General features: G+C 33.4%; 1 protein-coding gene across 1 annotated transcript in view; it reads right to left on the bottom strand.

The window, feature by feature from the left end:
- Nucleotides 1-2183: 2183 nt before the first annotated feature.
- LOC145660852 (G-protein coupled receptor Mth2-like) overlaps nucleotides 2184-23835 on the bottom strand; it is an 82862-nt gene continuing 61210 nt past the window's right edge. Inside the window, exons 5-6 of the mRNA XM_081726276.1 lie at nucleotides 13350-13521; nucleotides 2184-4540 (exon numbers count right to left, since the gene is read on the bottom strand). Coding sequence (XP_081582402.1) covers nucleotides 4270-4540; nucleotides 13350-13521 — 443 coding nt within the window. The 3' untranslated portion in view covers nucleotides 2184-4269. The remainder of the gene's footprint in view (nucleotides 4541-13349; nucleotides 13522-23835) is intronic.

Below are 23835 nucleotides of genomic sequence, written 5' to 3' on the forward strand. Positions count from 1 at the left end.
AAAAGAAGCAATTTTCTTAAGCCATATTACGAATCAATTTTATGAATGATATTGTACTTGGTAGTCTTGACCTTGATGTACAAACTATCAATGTTGCTAAAACATAGTAGAGAAACATTAATCATTGTAACAACAAATGAAACTACACAAAAGTAGTATTAATAAACAATCCAATTCAAAGAAACCAGGCAGAGGAGAAACGAATATGAAATATTTGATATGTGCTTATAAATTTGGAAGTTTAGAGAATTTTATATTACAGTTAGTATAATTGTGAATTTTAAATTAAAAAATATTTTAAAATGAGCCAACAAGATAGTCCCTAACATTTGTAAAAAATATATTATTTCTTGCATCTACCAATAGACGAATTTAACTGTGTTAAATACCAGATTTCGTAGATTTGCAGCGTTCCACACTTAATTCCAATACTCTATGCATGTAATAAAACTTTGTTTAGTTCTACGAGTAAACTTCGTGTTATTTGCTACTTGATGCATATTAGACTTTTAATTGTATTTGCAGATGTGCATTGCCAGACTTCTAATTTTATTTTACACGCAGTGTTACAATAATATTTCAATATCAAAGTATTAGCAAAATCAATCTCAAAGATCAAATATGTAAGTGTCTGCGTGATAGATCTATTTGCTAGCTACATGTTTCTGCTTTATAAAGCATGCATAATAGTATCTTTTAATAGTAAATTTTAACAATCGATACCTTACTATTTCAAGAAATATACATATTTTCTATAGCAACATTATTGTTTGAATATCTGCACGTGTTTCACTTTTCAAGAAAAAATGTCGATTAGTAGATTTCAAAAGCTAAGCACTGGGATTTTTAGTTATCTATTTACGCATCATTTTCAAAAAGTTTTTGGTGCAGTCGTTTATGAATTGTATTTGATTCAACAAACCTGTGACGTTCTTCTTTTCTTATATTCCTTGCTGCACAACGGTCGATGAAGGAAGTGTTGTTTTCTCTTAATTCTACAATAAATATAAACACGTATATACTGATGTTTTAGAGTTGTATTTAATTACAAATAATACAGTGTTAAAGTATTTTTATTGCGAAAAGTAAGACAACATTTGTTAAATTGGCAATTCGTTGTTTATGTTTGCTACTTATTAGCTTATATTTGCGATTGTTTCCAATATGTTTCTTTAAATAATTTATATTTTACAAACAATGAATGAACTACAGTAATAAAAAAAAGTAATTTGAAAATCCTATATCTTACTAATCATAAATAGCATTTGCGTAAATGCTATAAATGCAATATTATGTAAATGGTATATAATACAGAGTAATTATGTATTATTACTTATTATCACCTTTGAGAAGTGTGAAATAAATAGTTGATATGCCATGGTATATTTTAAAGGTTTCTTAGTTTTTACATCACAAGAATTTTTTTGTACATGAAAGAGTTTTGATACCTGTTTCTGTTTCACTTATTGTTTTAAATACTATCGTATGATATTAGTACATGAAATTACATTAATCTTATTGTAACGAGGACTAATAATTTCGGTACTAACACCTCCATGAAAGTATAACAATCAATCAACACATAAAATATATAGATTTTTAACTTTTATTCTAAACGCTGATCGCTTAATTTAGAAAAATGTCTACTTTTTGGAACTTCAGATCCAACACCGTTTAGTCAATCTACAAGTATGTGTCCTCTCCTGAAATCTGATTACTTATCGGTTTGTGTCAATGAAGAGCAAAATTTGCTTTTAATTTTACAATAATAAATATAGCAGTTATAATTTTTTATTGCATCTTTTGCGTAGAGTTACAATTCCAAATTTTGTCAAGACTGACATGTAATAGGACTCCTGTACATATTAGAACGATCATAATTTAAGAAACAATGTTTTAATTGCGGAATGGCATATTAAAATCATAAAATTAAAAACATGTAATAATTATACTTTACCGCAGAGACTACTGGTATTTATTTATAACTACTTTGCTGATATCCGCTCTTAAATTTGAAATATCAATTTCGAGTTATAAGTCATATTTAAAATAATTTCTAAGGTTTGAATATTTAATGATATGAAGAATCTTTTTTATGTTGGTAAGATAAGTGCAATGCCAGTAGTACTAATATTGAAAAATAATATCTTGTTATCCTTTTTTCAATAATTATTCGTTTCAGACATTAAAATTATAAAAAATACAGTAAATAAAATTATTTCAAACAATACAACCATAGCTAGCATTATAACCAATTGCGTAAAAATTATAATTTATAAAACAATCTATATAAAGTATAATGACAACATAATGTGATATCCAGTACAATACCTAGTTCATTTAAGGTAGAAGGAATATAAAAAGTGTTTTCTCACCTTAACATAGGAGGTATCTTCTACATAATATACTCATTCAAAAAACTTCTTATGTTTGCATGATGTAGCGTGTTAATTACATTTGACGCTAACCATTCCACGTAATCTTAAAATTTTAACAGTAACAATCCTTGTTCATTCTCCACTACAATAAGAAGAAATAAACACAACAACGTACATTAAATATGAGGTAGCTATATCAATCTGATTTTGGTATCCTCGTGATAAAGTCTTACTAAACATACTACTTATTGATTGTAATATATAGATTATTATTATTTTTGAATACTTAGTGGGAATTATGTTTTCTTAACCCCAAACCTGGTCACGAATTCAAGAATAAAGACATAAATTAACACCATTGACTAGCCTATTTATTAAAACACAAAAATTATACTATTACAATATATAAATCATAATTTGTTATTTGGTTCACCCAAAGTAACTAAAATTACGTATGTTCAATAAAACATTCTCGAAAAAAAATATTTGTTATACTATTCAAGTTTCTCCTCAGGAGATACACAAATATATTGCATAGTTGAATCTGCAATAAGAAACAATAGTTACATTTACTTGTTAATACATAATAGTGGTTAAGCAGTTACCCTCGAGAAGAAAACATCGTACACTAAAACATGAGTATTTTCATGTGAAAAAACCTGACGTAATTATGTAGTATTTTGATGTAAGATGGGCATAAATCTGAAAAAGTAATTTTTAAAAGATGAAGATGAAAATATAAGAACGTAATATAGAGACTTAAACGTGATCAATATTTTTACACTTCCGAAGCTGTTGCATATATATTTATCTTTGAAAAACCGTAACACTGAAAAATAAACCATTCCGTAAGAAAACTATTTTGACTACAGTAAATAAATATATATGCTCACACACATTAACCACAAACGACTCCTTTAGTTAATCGAATAGTAATTAAGTATCTCTCAGAAGAAATTCTTGCTGTCTAGCATATATGTAGAATGTGTAGTACATAAAATATGAACAAATCGATTTGTACAAATGATCGAGAAAATGCACTATTCCCTTGATTCTCTTTTCTATCAAACTCCTTAATTGTGTAACAATACCACTACCTCTTCTTAGGTACAGAATAGTTCGACATTTGGCGTCATTGTTAGAAATTGGTAACCGTAAGTTAATTAAAAGTCAAGAGAATACCGGAACGTCTGATCTTGTTGATATTCGATAGTCTTAACTACGTGTAATATTTTCACCTTAAGTTACTTATTTGCTATAACGAATAAATTATTATGAAATTTACCATATCGAGTAATAACATTCTTTTTTGCATGAACAAAATATTTACAAGAAAATGCGAGAGATGTAGATGGTAGTAACCAGATGACTTCTCACAGTAATAGCCACGGATGCGTTTTCAAGTTAAACAATGACAAATTTACACTATATTTAAAATGCCTATAAAAACAAAACACGACACTAATAATCAAATGTTAAAATAATTACATTTAATACATAATACGATGACTTACGAATATCCTCCTATCAATATAAATTCTATATTTTGCGTAATATACAGAGCCACTAATACAATAAACTGAAGCACTGTTAGAACAGTTAAGCAAACCACAAAGCGAAGTTTGAATTTAAATACTCTTTTACATAAAGTATAAGTGGAAACATATGATTGGATTTACTCGAATTTGTATTATCAAAAGAAATACATACCTCAAACAAATTCTGCATCTTCTGAAAACACTGATTACATTAATTGCAACGCAATTTTCACTGTGGTGGTAAATATTATTGTATATAAACTTCCCAGAAAATTGTACTGAAAATGGTTCGACTTCTCTAAAATATGAACTTCTTTAGTCTACTGGTTAACAATTACAGGTTCTACTGTGCTTCAAGGACTAGTATTCGTTGGCCATGAATTCAACGGATTTGAATTTCTTGGTGTTGAACTCGGCACAGTTCTATCAGAACAAAATTTTTCCCGCAGTAACCGTCTCATCCTAGGTTTGCAAATAAATATGACAAATATTAGAACTCCTTGTAACGTGTTACCTATATCCGTTACGTACCAGATGTAGACAGGTCCACCAATCGCCCAAGATAGAATTTCCATGATCCAGTTCATTCCCATGACGACGAACAACTTCAAATACAAGTTAAATCTGAAATTAAGAACCTGTTAAGATATGCATCAAACATACATTGAAATAACATTTGTCAAATTTTCCTAGCATGTCAATGTGCTTTGAAAAGTCACATATGCTATACTTCTCAAATGGCAGAGTATTTTAAAAATATGTTTTACATGAAAGCAAAACATCAAACCGAAAGACATGTTATAAAAAACTCCGTAACTTTAGCAGTTCATTATTGTTCACGCGACATCTAAGAGCGTGCGCCGTCACCGTGATCTTGCGAATTCAATTCACAATGATTGGACTAAGAAAGATAAAATATAATCTTAATTTTTCTTTTAAACCATTTTAAACAGTAAGCAACCAAAGCAAAATATGTAATATATGCTAGATTATGTTACCATTATGCAAACTACAAAAACTTTGCATTGTGCTACACAGCAAGTATATATATATATATATATATATATATATATATATATATATATATATATATATATATATATATATATATAGCTACTCAAAGTGTTTCATTTATAAATTCAATAGATTTGTTTATACTCCTTTTATCATAATTTAATAATTATGAATAGACTATCAGTATCTTTTGTTTTAAAGCTGTAAAATTAATCAAGGTGAACTTGCATATCCGCATGAAATGTACATGAATATAAATAATTGATTTCAAGTTATCTGCACTCAGCATGACAAACAATAGTACAATATGTACGTAAGATATTATAATACTAAGGTGTTTCTAATCAACAATGGTTTCTTTCTTTTTAATATTTTTTTTCGCTTTCTTTCTATTTATTAACAACTAGTTGAAATGCTCGTTCTTAGCACAGGAGAATAGGTTTATGGCAAATATTTCAAAGGTATATTTGAACCCCGTTTCCCAATGTTTTGGGATGCGTATTTGAATCGAAACGAAATAATCCAAGTCCAATTCCACCGAAATCTTCAAAAATTTATTTCAAGTTTATTGTTTGCATATATATATCGAGTGCTTCTATCCTTAGAAAACACATTTCAAAGTATAGGACTAATGATAAACACCCAAGTCAACCTAAGTGTTAACTATTCAGTTTAATCGATCCAACTGTTTTTGGTGCGCGTGACAATTTATTTTCAATGAAGAGGTTGTATACCGAGTTCCATCTCCCTAACATAAGAGGATCGTAAGATACTTAATTTTTGGCGTACTTGTTTAACTTTTGTTCCTCCCTAGGACACGCATTATTAGTCGAGAAGATAACAATGGTAAAATTCGCTATACCGTACCACATGGTATAAAGCCTTTTTTCTTTGCATTTTATTATGAAATGGAATGTTCTCTTTCAAATTCCGATTGATGCCATCTTGACATCTTTGGACAATTTTCAGTATTACCTCATAAATCACGTCACTATTTCACAGGAGTGAATTACGCAGGAAACACTGATGGATGAGTTAAAATCTCAGTAACACAACAACCATACACAATAAAAAGACCATTTTTGGCAGGGTACATGTAGTCAAACTTTTCCACAATTTGGAACAGTTTGGTGACCATTTCTGGTATGGGAACAATATAGTAAGGTTACAATTTTGGAAAAATATTCATTTAAAAATGCACTTTAATAATTTGCTATGAACAAAGTATGCAAACAAATTGGACCAAACTAAAGAAAATGGCAAAGAAAAATATAAAATAAATATTCCTGACTTATGAAAGCACTACAGTAAAATGTCTACAAAGATAAGAAGTGGGATAAGGGTGTTTGTGTTACGCTGATATGTTGTGTTCTTTTTTTTTTTTCTCGTATGGATTGGAACGTTTCCTTTCATATTCCGAATGAAGTCATCCTGCCAGCGTTGCGCTATTTTCAGTGTGTTATCACTAATGACAATTTCACTGCGGAAAGTAATATTTATGTACCGTTTGTTTTAATGATTAGCAATTCCTAAACTTATCTCCCGATTCTCCTTTAAGAAAGAGGAGACTGATAGGTATGGCAAACGCGATCTCCTGAAACTTATATTGACTACTAGAATTTCAGAAAAAATAATATTTCTTGATTTATATCCTTACAGTATGTAAATATCTCTGCAGCCAATGAGATATTTTTAAATAGTTGTATATAAGCAATGTACAGTTTTTAAATGTTTTTTAAAAAATATTATTTTACATGTGGCTGATGGTGTCTAATTGCTTTTTCGATTCTGGCAAGGACGAACAATTGGTAACTGTTGGATAACAGAGGATTCTCTTTATTATTGAAGCAAATAAACATAAGCAAGATGACCATTCTAGATTAGAATGTCTTCTTCTAAATGATCCAAATTCTTCAATCAGATGCCATAGGACCTGTGTATCTACATATACGTCTAAACATCAAATTACACGTGCTCAAAAGAGAGTAAATCTCGACAAATCACAAAAGAATTCACTGCCTATACCAAGTAAAAGAAGGTCATCAATGTCATCCTTCGAGTTTTAGAAACAGTATGTATTTTGCGGGAAGAGTGTGGAGAACGTGATCCTAAACATCCACAGGAATGGCGCTCTTATTATCAATTTCGTTCAACAATTACCACCAGGAAAACCACTGAAAGAGGAGCAACTAAAGATATGCGATAAACGAGGTGTGAGGCTGAAGAAGTACGGATAAGACTACAAGGAGCTACAGCTGATTTACACACAGTAGATGCAGTATATCACGTGAATTGTCGATGTACTTTTGTAAGTAAACGAAACATAGAAAGTGCTAATAAGCAAAGGAGAATATTTTCTCAGTCCACGAAGTCCACGAATTCAGCTTTATCGTTTGTTGTTGAAAAGATGCTAAACGATCCATCTCTCATGCGGACTTCTATTGAACTGTACGAATTATACAATATGTATCCCAAACTACTTCTTCCAGAGTGATTAAAGATATAATTGAGTTCTTTGGAGACGATATAGTGACCATGAAAATTCAGGATGCGCAACTTTGGTTTGTACCGAAACCGACGCTAATGAAGATGACCTAATTCAAATAGGTAGACGATTGTTTGTTCTTTTGTATGGAGGCAAAGAAGACACTCCAATGAACCAACTACGGTATCAGTTATTCGTATCGAAGAAAGATACTTTCACTAATTTGAAAACTTTGACCTCCGAAGGACAAATCTTTGAATGAACATTTAAAACGAGCCCAAAGCAGCACATAAACAAAATCAGCCAAATATAAATTTGGCCATGCATGGTTGGGATGTACGTGAGAATACTTGTTTGCCCGATTACGGGCATTGACATCATAGGTCACCTGAACTCATTGAATTCGTTGCTTGCAGTTGTGTCAGCCGTAATCGCAGTAACTGTAGCTGTAAAGGCGAAAAACTGACATGCACAACCTATTGTAAATATAATTTTTATATACAATTTTTATAAAGGGAGTTTGGTTACAGGTACATAATTTGAAGTACTCAATAACTACCTCTAGAAAAATTGTTGCATGAGTACTTTAGGATTCTAAAACATGGATATTTGGATAGAGCACATGCTAGTTCTTACGCGAAGTCTTGACCCGACTACGGTAGGTCCCTTAGTTTTGGAGCTATGGACCTTTAAAGTTCATTTTTTCATGTTTTCGGCAATCTATAACTCCGAAAGAAAGCATTTGTGCACCCAGGTTGGTCTATACTTTTTGTCTTATCTTAGTGTCAGGAATCAGCTCCCAAACGTCGGCGTTCTTGCAATCTCCTTTGGTTTGGTCCAATTTGTTACATATTTTGTTCACAGCGAATTATTAAAGTATGCTTTTTTTAAATGATTATTTTTCTATTTTTCCAAAGATGTGACGTCACTATATTGTTCACATACTAGGAATGGTCACCAAAATGTTCCAAATTGAGTTCATTTGACTTTGAGTTTAACGTCCCGTTCAGCAGCAGCGAGGCTATATGAGTCATGGACCTACTGATTAACGTGGAACCCGAACCACATGAGCTTCCACCGGGAATCAAACCGGGTCTCCTACGCCGAGACGCGTACGCTAACACTTAGGTGCTAGCCATGAAGGAGCTCAAATGTTCCAAATCGTGTAAATGTCTGACTAGATGTATCCTGCTAAATATTGTCTTTTTACTTTGTATGATTGCTGTGTTACAGAGATTTTAACTCATCTATTAGCGTTTACTATGTAAGTTAGAGATGTGAAGCAGTGACGTCATTATATGACGTAATATTGAAAATTGCCCAAGAATGCGAAGGTGGCATCAATGGAATCTTAAAAAAGGACATTCTATTTTAAAATAAAAAACAAAGAAAAATCTTTATACCACATGGTACGGTTCCCTCCCCCTAAATGTGCCCGACTACATAATGAAAATGACGTGATAAAAACCCAGCTCGAGTTAGGTGCAATGTTCAAATATTCACTTCAAACAGTTCAGGTGTTTCCCCGTGATTAGGAGTGAAAACAGTAATGCTATTTTCATATAAGAAGAGCATTATAGAAATTTTCTCCTTCTTACCTAAGAAAGGCAGAATTTTGTAAAACGCTAGATCACGTGTCCACTTATTTTTCCTGAGAGTTTATAAATGAAGTTTCAGCTTCCAAACGTAGGGAACTCGTGAGATGCTGTATTGTTGGCATACTTTGTAAACACTCCTCTTCCCTTATGATATTCATTTACGTAAGTGATATCATAAAATCCTGGCTCAAGCCAAATGTTATATTCAAAAGATTAATTTCAAACGGTTCAGACATTTTCTCGTGATGATGAGACAGACAATGTCGATTTGAATGTGGAAGGAACAATTATAGAAATTTCCCCCTGTTCCCTTACAGGCGGAATTTTCGAAACCGCGGGAACGTGTCAAATTACCTTTAATGTTGAGCTTATATATTGAGTTTTATCTTCCTACCTTGAGAGTCTCTTGAGACATTACATTTGTGGAATAAATTTAAAATCTTCTTTTTACTTGAAACACATATTTTAATCAAGGTGATTCGATAAAAACCTAGCTTGAGGTAGGTACTATGCTAAAAATTAATTTCAAACTATTCAGTACGTTAATATTGGTATATATACTGTATAAGTATGAAGGCATTTCAACTATAGTAAAAAGGCTATGATATATAATACCGCGATATGTAAAATTCTTAACTAAAAATTGTGAGTATTGAATGTTAACTAGATTCAAGCTTTCTCCTCAAGTTTCGCGTACATAAATTAAGGATATTTCAAAACTTCATGGAGCATTAATCTAAAAAGTTAGATATTTTATTTAAACTTGCATTATTAAGATCTTACTATCACAAATTATGGATTGATGCTAGTTTCAGGTTGATACTCGGTTAGTGTCCAAAAATGATCAGATCTATTTATTTTAAGCAATATAAAAGTTGATTTAAATCATTGTTTTTTTTTATTTTTAAAAAAATCATCCGATTTGAATCATAATTTAAATCATTTTGATTTAAATCAATCAACCCTGATTTCAACTGAGGGTTTCCGTGGCTTTCCTCTGTTACAACAGACAGACTTATTTCGATAACCAATATAAAGGTCCCGCGGTGCATGTGGGCATTGTAAGTAGTAACAGGAAATATGACTTGCGGTATTGCTGGTCATGTATGCTGGCCATGTACCAGAGTGTCTTAAACGGATTGCACATGATCAGAACCATTATTTACAGTATCATTGAAGAGTCCATGGGCATGTCTCGGAACATATGTACAATCTATACTGAAAATAATCTCTCTTCCTCGAACCTCTTTCAGATAGGAACATATGAGATTACCACAGAATGATCGAGTAGAAATTGGGTAGTAAATTGAGTACACACTGTTTAGAAAGCAGTCACAAAGTAGACAGTGGAGGATGGTGGTATCACTCTTCTTGAAATCAAAAGATGCTCGGATGAATTCTACTTTGAAATACTGTATATGACTATTGCATGTTTATCTGCACCACTCTGTTATACGATATAATAACACTGAAATACAAAATATGTATCAGCATAGGTGTTTGAGATTTATCTTCATTCATTTTTGTATGTTCCCATGACAGTCGCAAACGCAATCACTATGATCACTATTGTGAGTTGCGATTTTCGTATCTTTGTTACTACATCCCTTATGATGAGGTTTTACATCCTTTCTCAGTACGAAGGTGACTACGTATAAGGACAACACCTACAATTTGCCATTGTCTTCGATCCACTTCTTCGCCTTGGAATCAAACCCGGGACCTCTTGATTACAAGACAACGGGTGATACCATCAATCACCGTATATTACTACCTATAACGCCCACATGCAACACGGGACCTTTCATGTTGGTTACCGAAATGATCAGGTGTCCTTCCAGGTGTAAGTATAACTGTTATAACCGCGGGATACGAAAATCCACAGTCGGAATCGTTAAATTGTCGTCCCTCATGTTGTTATACATCCATGCACAGTTCTCCAAAATGTTCCTTATTTTGCCTCTAGAAACGATATCGGCTTCCAGCCAACGCATTCCGGTACTACCAAAGCTTTCATTTTGCTTACTTTGGACCCACCTTTCCCTCTAAGCATGTCTGGGGATCCCTTATACTCTCTCTGGAATCCACCTATTACACATTGCTGAAATATGCATTTTTGGAAAACGTAGATGTAACTCTGTACGAGGCTATGAATTACCAGCTCCACGCTTCCTCATATTCGAATGTATTTCCCCATGATTTTCGACACTCTAGTTCCGAATCTGGGACTACGTGTTTGTTCCCACACAGAGAAAAATCCATTCTCCGGACAGCGATATATTGTACAAATATACGGTATCCTCTTGCTTACTATAGAAATCAGTTATCCGTATGCTACATAGGCACTGCCTTTAGATGTTACATCATGCCGTTGCAGGATGTCTGACATCTAACACTTTTCCGTATATCACATGCATATACTTATGTTACCTTCGTCAGCTATATGTTATATACGTCCATTTGTATGTGAGATCCTGACTGCCTACATTGTTTCATACGGAAAGTACGTATAGATGGAACACTTATACAGAAAGTATTATAAAACATGCGTTTTCACTCGTACGTCTGCTGTACGTTAAGTCCAAAAACTACAGGAATTACGCATGTAACCTATCTTTTTAAGTTTTAAGGTAGCCACCTACATTTTTTTTTCTGTGCACAAGTGGAGCACTGTTTTCTTAAAAAAGAAAAAAAAAACTTTTGATCCTAAGCCTGGGGAGAATTCGAGGTACCATTTTAATGCAACTGTACGAAGCCTAAGTCTATCTGAGGATGATAAGTATGTATCTCTCATGTGTGGTGGTCGATTGTTGGTTGCATTGGAAATGTATTCGGGCTACGCTTCCCATGCACCTAAAGGAAAATATTGTTTGCTTGCCATCTTGCAATGAAATTATGAACCCTTGTAAACTGAAAGTTGTTGTCAATTGTCTTATTTTGCGGTACTTCGCTGATAATCATAAAATGTTTCTCTGAATATTTAGTTCTAAAATGAGTTTTACTTTCTCTATGTAGTAATAAACGAATAAATCAAAGCGAATGAAGAACAAATAGGAAATGTTCTGGATAAGTTAATCTTTGATTCCGTTTCCGACGGACGGTGAGATTGCTAATCCTTAGGTATTTACAATTCTCGGAATCATTGTCTAGATATTTTCAAAAGTGATTTAGAAAGAAAAATACAAATACACTCATAAACATCAATTACATGTCAAAATGATATTCAATACAACTTTAAACATATACTACGTTTTTGTGTATTTACACACTTTTATGTTTCTGCATACAAAATACTGTCAAAACACTCAAAAGCGAACTACCTATAAATGGCTTCCTTACTTTTGTATATTGTTTTTTGTAAATTTTTCATAAAGCGAAAAGCATTTATTAAATGAAAATTTGTTACAGCTTACCCAATCATAACAAACAAGTTTTGTAAATTTTCTACTTTATATTCTGTTTTAAAATTCATTTAATAAGTAAAAAGGAATTTCTTTTAATTCAGTAGCATCAGTAAATGTTTAATCGAACTAAAATCGAATGTTAAAAGATGTATTTGCAATGTACTTCACATGTACTTTATACTACTACTTGATATAAGCCTTTTAGAACTTCGCTAAACCGGCAGGAAGCTATAATTTGTATAGCATATTTAATATAGGGCTTCACTAAAGATTGAACCCGTGGCTACGTATATGTGATGAATTATTCGGCTTCCTAAAAGTCCTATGTTTTATTTATATTCATTTTACATGATATTTTATTAATTTTCGTAGTATCCACACACATTGTGGTGTGAAATAATTAAGTATGAAGCGGTCAGTGACACTGTTTTCTCTCTAGAGAGATATTAAGTCCCTGCAAATGGAACATAAGTTCTTTAAAGGAAACTATTTCTCTCAGGTTACGTGGAAAACCTTCATATGTTGGTTACAGCGCTCTCAAGACCTCCAAACACATATTTTCAAGCCCAAATTTCACACTGATCTACTAACGGTATCAAATACTGAAGCCATCTTTGTTTTTACTTTTTTCTTCTTCAAATCTATTTAAATGCCCCTTATTTCGTAAAAAATGAAAGTTAAATTCTGAGATATCCTTTAAAAAACAGGAGACATTGAATATTTAACGGAAAATCAATTCCTCGAATAAATTAATTAACTAAAAAAATAAAGGTGGTTTAGATATAGGTAAAAGAGTCATGTTGATTCTCATATTCAAAATTTCGGGTCCAGTGAAGGCACGTATAAGCTCCTAGTTAGCATTATAATAGTAATTGCTTTCGATTACGGTAGAGGTGCGGCCCAACTGTCTGAATATATATATAGTTAACTACCTTTGTTTATTAGTTTCCTGGTCATCATGTCGCTGACTTCCCAAGTTAGTCAGCATTGCCATTTCTTTCTTCATCTTCAGGATCTTCAATGCAGTGGAGACGAAGAAAATTACGTTGCAAACCAGCAGCAGAGCTATTGGACCATTGAAGTAGTAAAGTGTTGCCCAATGAGCTGCAAATTAAGCAAACAGTAAAAGTTAGTTTTATCACATCGATGCTACATAGTAGTGTTTAATTAATATATTTTTAATATTCAAGGACAATTCGACCTATTCAAATAGATGATTAATTAACTTTAAGAAGTTTACAATTAAAATCAAAGTTATTGGATTCTAGAGTTAGCCCTAAAACAGTCCATAATGCAGTCAGAACGCGCACAAATAGATTGACACAACTGAGATATCTCTTGCAGCCATAGACGTAATAAAGGAGGTAAACTCCCTATAACATTCTTGTCCCCCCCTTAGAATACCATTGTCATTGTGGTCATTGCTTCAATTCTCAGAAGTAAGGGGCAATAGTCCCTTAGCAAAATATATTAATTACTTCAATGCTTATGGCGTAAATTCAAATGTTAATTATATGAAACGGACTTCGGGATACCATTTCTCAACAATAGCATGGATCAAAATATCTTGAGTAAGAACCTTTTTCTTGGTAGTTTCTAACGCTATGCCAAATTTGATGGATTATTCAAAAAGTCTAGAAAGTGTTGTGGAAACAACAACTTCAAAGTCAACCTTGAAGAGTTTTACTTCATTGGCTCAGATTAATAACCATATTTCGGTTTTAAAATTACGAAATGGAACGTGAGTTGTCTTGCATTTCAAACCAATTTATTTCCAACATATTACCATTACGTAAAAAGTTGAAAGATGCTATAAAAACATTCTACTATGTTTAATTTTCAAGTACAGACTGAACTCCTACTTTCCATTGTCTTCTTGATATTTTGTTTCTTATCCTTAATTAAACTTCATAATTATGAATTATGTGTGTTCTACATACCAGTGGGTCACAGATGAAGTGGGTCACTAACTTTGTGACCCTGGCTCGGAAGACCCACAGGCAGTCAGACACATGTCCCACCAGACCCGATGCCCTACACAGAAGCACGACCCGATATGCTCCGTTGACCTAAACAAATCTATGATACGGAGTGACCCGGTAGGATCTGGAGACAAAACGTCATTATATACATGGGTTGCAGTTGCGAGGCTACAAATGTAATTCTAACAAACACGATTCTATCCTTTCTCATTGTCTTTTCACTCAATAAAATTTTCTTTCTCGCTTGTTCTTTGTATCTGTTTATATCAAACATTCCACTGAAAGGTAATTACAAGACTCATCAGAATACAAACGCGTCCAAATCACTGAAAAGATAAACTATATGTTTCTCTTATGCGAATCATCAAAGTTTCATCGATCTGTAAAACTTGTCGTTTAGAATATAAAAGAAAATATATACCGCTGGACCTAAACAGTGTTTTAATTCTTTTTATATAGGCTTTGTTTTTTTTTGTTTTTTTTTTAAAAAAAAACACGCATTGGAAGAGGAATAAATGTGAAATTGTATTTGAAATATTCAGAATATGGTATATCTTGATTAAGGGATGTCACACCGGGAATCAATCAAATGAATGTTTGAGTCTGAGTAGTGAAGAGTATTAATGAAGTATAAAATTCTGCATTAATGCTGGAGAGCTGGTATTTCGGCTGCTTCTGAGTCGAACCCAGACATGATGAAAAGCGCCGTTGGGTTAATCTAAAAGCACAGTAATGCATGGGATTAGCATAGGACTCTTAACGGAAAGAAGCTCGAACGGAATAGTATGGATACCAGTTCAGCTGCTATGCGGCGGTAGAAGCATCTAAAAGGTCAGCAAGGTTATCTTTTGTGATTTGAAACTTTGTTCTCTCCACTTCCATAATCATACAATATTGCTATTTCTCCTGTGTAAACTTTGAATAGGACATTATTCTAGGTAATAAGAGGCATTAATTTTTTTTGGCATTTTTATGACCTTACGAATCTTCCTCTTTCCTCTGTAGCAAAAGCCAGTAACAACCATAAAACGTTTCGAGAAACTTTCTTTGCACGGACAAACAAAGATACATAGATTTTTTTCATAAACACTCTGTAGGTATGGCTCGAATTTTCTCACAGTCATTCATATATATTCATACTTCGTCTATTGACACAAATTTCGAACGGTCCCCAGATACATGGTACTCTCACAGCTTTCGCCCCTTGCTCTTTCGCACCACGATATACCGTGGTGATAACGCATTACTCTGGCATTCCAGACAATCTGCAACCGTAACTTTTTATAAATCGCATGGTTTGGCATTAATATGTCGTGGTAATGGACTCTCAGAGGTCTTCATTTCGGATTTTCTATAGGACAGGTCTTGTGAGTTCCACTGACATCCTCTTTGGATGCGATTTTGTTGGTGGTATGCGTTGTGGAAGAGGCTGCTGTCCATAGGCTTAATAATAATATTAACACTTGCCTGTCCTACCAAAAAGCCATTGTTCCCATATTGTTCTAATATGCGAGAAACGCTAAAATTTGCATCAGATGGAGCCATGAAGTATCGTTTCCACAAATATTATTTTTCGGCTGCAGTTTGTCCACTAGAAATCTTCATTCTGTTATGAACAGCTGAGAGCACGGGCGGACCAAGGGCCGGGAAACAGGGCGACTGCCCGGGGTGCCACGATCAGGGGGTGCCAAAACGAGCAACAAAAAGTAAATTTTGTAACGTGTTTTCTAATGACAGTTTTAATTTATATTCTTGTAAAGTAGCGTCAATTATATCCTCTTTTTCCATTCTACTATGGAAGAAGAGAGTTTCATAGTACTAGGGAGACTGTATCGACAAATGGAGACATGGCATATAGAAGAAAGAGTGGTTGAGAAGTTGGTATTAATTATAGCAGGCCATGTTCTTTGTGAATTTTCCCAGTCAATGAATGTGAATTTTTTTTTTTTGTGTGTGTGTAAGGTATTCTAGATTTTAAGGTACTGTTTTTATGGAACAAAAAGATATGGACGCTTTCTCATAAAGTTCCCTAAATTGACTTTGATACGGCTTACTTACTTATCAAAGTTACGAAAGTTGGAGGATTTTTAATAATTGATAAAACCTGTTATTAACCTTTAATCTTGTGAAAGTGTTCAGCTTTTGTACAAATTCATGAAATACGTTTTTTGAATACTATGGACTTCAACTACTAGGATCTACATAAAAAGGGTTGTTTATATTGCTGTGCGCAAAACACGTTCAACTTATGTGAAATGTATTTATTGGTATTTCACGTTATTAAAATAGATTGTTACATAGTTGAATGTATGGTATAATGATTCCTGATGTTATTGATAGAACAAAACAATTTACAATATAACAGGATCATATCACGATAAGTATTAAATAGTATTCAATAAATGCCGTTCGATATTATTTTTGTTTATACATATCGGTACATAAATAATAATAATAAAAAAACATGATGTGATTGATATCATATGTATATTTTTAAGTGCTAAATATACCTACATCATGAATTTGAGTGCCAATTTTTCTCAAATTGGTTGAAAAATTGGTTTAAAATATTAAAATCATTATAATAAAATGTAAAATATAGGCTAGGACTAGGGGGCGCCAAAAAGTCCCTTTGTCCGGGTGAAAATTTTGCCTATTACTATTTCAAATTTGGCTGAGAGACCGATAAACATGTGTATACAGCTTTGTTACTCTGTGAACCTAATGTTTGACAGGTGTAGCTGTCTCCACGTTGTTTGCATATAAACGGATCAGCCTCTGTACAAGGACTGATAAATATGACTAACACATATATTCACTTGCACACATCGATATAAGGCATTGTCTTCTTATAGTATTGAGAAGCTACATTATGAAAGATAATAAAGTAACCAAAATATCAAGCCAAGGACGACTCTTTTACGACTGTATGTATTTAACTTGTATATGAGTTTCTTTCATAGGAATAAGCTGAAACTAATTGCTGTCTGTAAATATCATAAATTGGATCTTTTTTTCTTTTCTTTTGCAATAGTAAAGGCAAAACTAGACAAGTACTCGTACGTATCGCAACAATAACAATGCAATGCTTAAGAAGAATAATCTCGTCTTCCACGTCGCTCCCAGTTTCTCCACCTGCACCATCCTCTGAAAAAGATCGTCGATTAAATGCAAATTTTAGGTGAACCTCAAGATATATTTTTCCGTCAGACACAACCTTGTAGAATTCAAAATCCGATTAAGCGTAGAAAAACGTATTTCTGCTGAAACTAATTATGAATTGTTTTAATGCACTAACCATGAAGTCATTACACTTTACATACTATAAAGTTTTGCCCAGTTCCTCATAGAACTGCAGTTACATATATTTAATTTCTTAAGTCTGAGATTTCAGCATAGGTACGTAACAAAACAATTTTTTACTCTTTAAATTCTTCATTGTTAAAATTCTTAGCTTTTCGTTATTGCTGAAAATAAAATTAAAGTAAATTTAATTCTTGGTTACAATAATTATGATTATAGGCTAATTCCATTTGTGACTTACACGACAAAAGACGCCAGACGGCAGTAAATATTATGTATTAGAAAAGTTATAAGATATTTTCATGGGCAAGTTTTAGGTTATAAATAAGGCGCAATAAGTCCTTCATTCATCTTTATTGGCAGCTTTTAAATATGTAAACAAAATGGCTGAAACAAGTCTCTAAACATATTCGTGACTTACACGACAGTAGGAGACATCGTGTTTTGAATAACGGTCAACTATTTGAAAATTCTGTTCTTCTATTGCTTCAAGGAAACTAAAACTTTTTGTATATATTAAGCTGATACCAAGCTACAAGACGAAAAGAAAATTATTATATTTTCTGTATTTATTTTAAAATATATGCCACAAATATAACGTGACATACACGACATAAATTTGTGACTTACACGACAAGTCTAACATCAGGTCTTCGTTTAATTACACTTTCAAAATCTACTGGCAGACAGAGTGGCACTAATGATTTAGAGAGATAAAAGGAAGTAACAGACAAAACAAGAAGTTAAGAGTTCTTTTATTCGAGCAAAATTTGTCAAATTCTAATTTATGTCTGTGATCGACGTCTGTTAATGCAACATAGGCCTAATCTTCCTGTTGCGGCCAATTTATCTTGATGTTAATGGCGAAGAAATGTTACATACAGTTCTTCTTATTCTTTTCTCGACATGAAACAAATTATTAGTAGTTCTTTTTCCGACGAAGGGTACCAATACCCTGTCTCCAGTAGGGTATTTTCATCACTTCTTCGCTGCGTTTATTCCCTTCATATGCGCGATTGAACTGTTCTAGAATGAAATCAACTTCCTTCGTGGTGAAGGAATATCTTAGATGAGAGAACATTCAATAGTATACGCTGAAACAATAAAAGTAGTGAAAGTTTCGTGTTTTTGGAATATTACATATTTCTTTCTTATGATGTTTCCATTGGCGCATCAACTCAAAATTTTTTGAAATAATACTCTTTACTACAGTATATTACATTAATGTTCGGACATAACTTGCGTGCTCTCTCAATAAATTCTAAAGCAGATTGAGGATCAATTTGTCTTTGAGAACCTTTTCCATAGTTCGTAGCCGAAAAATGCCAAGACATTTCAGCTTTCTGCAATGTTATTGAGCAAAGTGAATAATGTTGTACACCATCATCAGACTGATAGTTCACATTGTTGATCGGAAAACCGGATGACGCCCTTCAAAATCTTCCATAAGTGTAGAATTGAAACAAGAAACTGCAAACATATCTTGATGCATACAATCAGATATAATTACGCACGAATCATGTTCTGTGGTTTCATTGTCTTCAGGAAAATATATTATTGCAGTTTACATAGTATAACTGTGTGATATCCAGTGAGCGGTTTGTATCTTTTCTTGGTACATAAAACAGTAACTTCCACTAAAATCCATTTGATGCAATATCATTCTTTGCAACTTCTCTATTTCCGCTTCCATTCAGCTTCTGAACTAGATATATCTGAAAATGCAATAGAAAAGACGAGTGTTACATATCTGACATGTCCTAATTTCATAATCTTAAAGTAAACTTCGTTGTGACTTACATATTTTCGTTTGAATACGCATGTTTTCTACCAAGGAAGCGTGACAGAGTAGTAGCGTGCTAGATTTGGCTCGGTAGGTTGCGGGTTTATAACATAGCTGGCAATCCTGACTGAGGTGTTCCTCATTCACACCAGGTAAATGCCGAGGTGATATCCATTCAATAGGTCTGAACGAATCCTTTCCTACATGCCCACCTCCGTTCTATACCGGGCTGAGCTTTAGATGCCTAAAGGCAATAAATACCAATTTACAAGCATGTTTCCAAAATAACGAAAGAGTACGAGAAAACCAATTACAGTATTAAAAGTAGCTGAAGCTAGAAACTTCGGAACCACATATGCCGGCATTGTTCCAGAGACAGTAGATACTTCCTGTCACTTTTTTTTAAACTTCTTTCTAGATCACATTGATTCATATTGTTTAACTTTTCATTCATTTGTTACATTTATATTCCAGTCAAGTATACTTTATACCCATACTGCATAATATTGCTTTTATCCTCCTTATCTTTCATTCTCTTACACTAAACATGGCACCTAATACATTAATTGAGTTATCAATTCATTGTTTATATATTTTACTGCAGTTAGCTACTATTGGCAATGTGGTAACATTGCAACAAAATGTGACTTACACGACACGTATAATGTGAAATACACGACAAGGAAAGAAATGTGACTTACATGACATATTATATTTTGTATTTAAAAGAGTTACACATATTATTTCGGGACTTTCTGCACGGCCTTTGATTACCGTCTGTCCAAATGAAGAAAATTTAGAATTACAGCTTTTTTGTTTAATTATGTATATAAATACATAAACTTATTTATGTTTTCTTGTGACTTACACGACAGACTACTTGAATAAATCAATCACTGTAATTTTCTTGCTATTATTAAATTATGTGCAAAACAATGTCACTGATGTAAACACAAACATTATCTTAATAAATGCCATACGCGATCTTCACTTACCTACAGGAATTAGCAGGAAAAAACTTTGTGTTAAAATCCAAATGTAGGTACGATATTCTGCGACATGAAAGTGGCCATATTTTACAACCTCCAGAGCCATCTACAGGTCAACGTTGTTTTCATCTTGTTCATGTATGAAAAATTCAACATTCTTAAAAATTAATTTTAATATTTATCTAGGCCAAGGTGAACTTCAAATTTTCCCTTCGTAGGGTCACTTACCGCGGAATTGACCTATAATTAATTACACTAATAATTATTATATAATTGGACTAACAATACTACTTTCCAAGAATTATGTTTAATTTTACATATTATACTTAATTTTTCGTGCTTCGTATGATATTCTCCTTACCTCAACTTCAATGGAGAATAATCCGGGAACCAAAATCTGAACCTAACAATATTTCATATGCCTACTGAACTTAGTAAGACCTATCGCCATTTCAAATGGAGTCAAATGGAAATTTTCGGTGTTCCCGAGCTACTGGCCATCAAATTGGAGGTTTTACTTAGATCAGTCCAATTTTCGCAAATAATACAAGGTATGATCAAAAAGTACAGTGAATGTAGTTGCAGAGTGCCACCTGTCGATATTGTATTCATTTCAACTAGTAAGCCCTTTAGCCTAAATCTTTGGTACAGTCAGTGTCGAGTTTGAACAAGTTTTGACGTGTTAGTTGGCTTCAAGAGGCAGAAGAGTGAGGATGTTAAGAGTGCAGTGTTGCCAATGGCAGCGGTTTCCCGCTGAATCTGGTGGTTTTACGATCGTGTCTAGCGGTGAAAATTGGCTGGCAGCGGAGCAGCGGGAAATCTAGGTTTTTTTAAAAAAATATATTTGCAACGTATTTCAAAACATGTTACTTTTTGATAAAATGTGTTACTGTTTTATTTTTTTCTTATCTAGGTACTGTACGAGTGTATTACAGATGCTTGCGAATTACCTGTGTACTATAGAAGTGGTATGTGGCAATGTTCTCTTTTTTCGAAATCAACGGGACAATCCCGTTTAATCGAGACGTATGTTCGTCCATTTCGTTCCTTCACTGGATATGATCGTTCCGAATTAAGCATCCTAGACGGCCTAATTTTGTTCGAATGAGGACTCTGTTCCCGTTACCACTTCCTGTCAATTAATAGTTGTTAGTTGACAGTTCTGTGGTCGGTCGTTTCTTTTTCCGGTTTATGCAGACTTGTGATACTTTAAGTGTTTCTTGACTACAATTGTCATTGTGTGGTGTAACAATGGGACGAACAAGAGCAATTTATTCTGAAAAATTTAGAAAACACTGGCTAAATGATCCAAATTTGAAAGACTGGGTGTTGGAAGTTGAGGAAGATCGTACAGTAGCTCGGTGCAAATACTACAAGTGCAATTTGAAAGCAAAATTTTGTGATCTTATAGCACATAGCAAAACTATATATAAAAACACGTGAGTGCAGCTGAACATTTTAGTTCAAATAGACAAAAGAAAATACAATTCCCGGTGACAAACGTTTCTTTTGACACTGCTCGAGTCGAAGCAGGGTTGGCTTTATTTACCGCGTGTCATTGTTCTATTAGAAGCATTGACCATCTTAGTGAATTGTGCAAAAGCTTTTCCAAGTGAAAGAGGTACACTTACATCGTAGTAAGTGTAGTGCTATGATCAAGAATATTTTATCTCCATACTTTAAGGAGAGCCTTCCGAAAGACATTGGTGACAGTGACTATAGCATTCTTCTTGATGAATCAACAGATATTGGTGTAGTCAAACAGCTAGGTTTATGTATCATTTACTATTCTAATGCACGTTCTACTGTCGTGCCTACTAAGGAATATACGAGCTACGATCGGCTGATGCTAATTCAATTGTGAAGGTACTAAAAGTAGCTTTGAAAAATGTCGGGCTTGATTTGAAGAAACTATGCGATTTAGGGACTGATAATGCTAATGTCATGGTAGGAGTTAACAATTGTGTGTATCAAATTTTAAAAAAGAAATCAATCATCTCGTGTTAGTTCGTTGTGTGTCATTCTGTGCAACTAGCTGTGTCCACGGCGGCCTCCGAATCACCCCTGAGAAATTTGGAGTTTATGATTTCAGAAATTTATAATTGGTTTGTTCGATCACCTCTCCGGAAACAGGTGTACACAGAACTGTACAGAGCTATAAATGAAGGGTCTACTCCACTTAAAATTCTACAGGTGTCCAGTGTTGCCAGACCAGTCAGTTGGAAAAGCAGGAGATTCGAAGATAAAAAAACAGGAGAAAGCAGTAGACACATACAGTGGTGGCGTTTGAATGTAAATCCGGGGGGGGGGGCAATAAAATTTGCCATTATTAAGAGGGCAGTAATCAAAACAAGCAATCCAGAATTCATTTCCGATGAACTAAAATACGTTGAGCAAATGAAAGTGAAAACTCCCGATTTATATTAATATTTTTTGATACAAACAATTGTGAAGTAAAACGTAGTGAAAGAGCAAAGTGGAGTGGGCAAATGTCTTTTCATGCACGTAGCGATAACGTAGCTATATTGTACAGTCACACGTGACCGTGGCGTAAGATGATTTCTTGCTGACGATCGCGGAGAAACGATCTAAGCCACTCTTCCAGCCCAAGTCCCAATTTAAACAACACTTACTTGTAAATCTTACAGAAAGTCATAAAAACGCTAACCATAATGCATATAGAGAATGGCGTACAGTTGTATTCCTTGGATTCATATTATATACAGTAAAGCTCTATAACTATATGCTCTACAGAGCTTAGAAATTTCGTCTTTTTATGTGAGGAAATATTGAAAATTCAATATTATTAATAATAATATTTCTTCAACTTCTCGAAGTAAGGAAAAAGCAGGAGATTGTTCACTTTTCATTTTCTTTCGCAGTAGATCAGGAGAACGTAGAAAAAGCAGGAGATCTCCTGCAAAATCAGTAGATCTGGCAACACTGGAGGTGTCCCATACTAGGTGGTTATCAATAGAAATAGCAGTGAAACGGATTCTTGTTCAATGGCTGGAGTTAAAAACGCATTTTGTGACAATTGCCTCATTCATTTTTATTTGATTTTAAATAAATTCTTTTAATTCAATTATGCGTATGATTAAAACAACTTTAGCGAATGTCATTTTACATTTTATGTGTTAAAAAGCAAAGGGAACTGTAATAGCATTCTTTATTTTCTTTTTCTATCCAAGAGTAAGATGTTTTCTTTTGATTTTCTATACCTGTTATTGCGGCAAGGACATTTAAACTACCCTTCTTTTGTCTCTTAATACTCGTTGAACGTCTGAAGCTACACGAGACCACACAGAGGGTCGTTCATGAACCCAAGCAAAGAAACAGAAGAGATTTTAACATATTTCTG

The sequence above is a fragment of the Thermobia domestica genome, chromosome 9 (assembly GCF_964235325.1).
Source record: "Thermobia domestica chromosome 9, izTheDome1.hap1.1, whole genome shotgun sequence".
Classification (NCBI taxonomy): Eukaryota; Metazoa; Arthropoda; class Insecta; order Zygentoma; family Lepismatidae; genus Thermobia; species Thermobia domestica.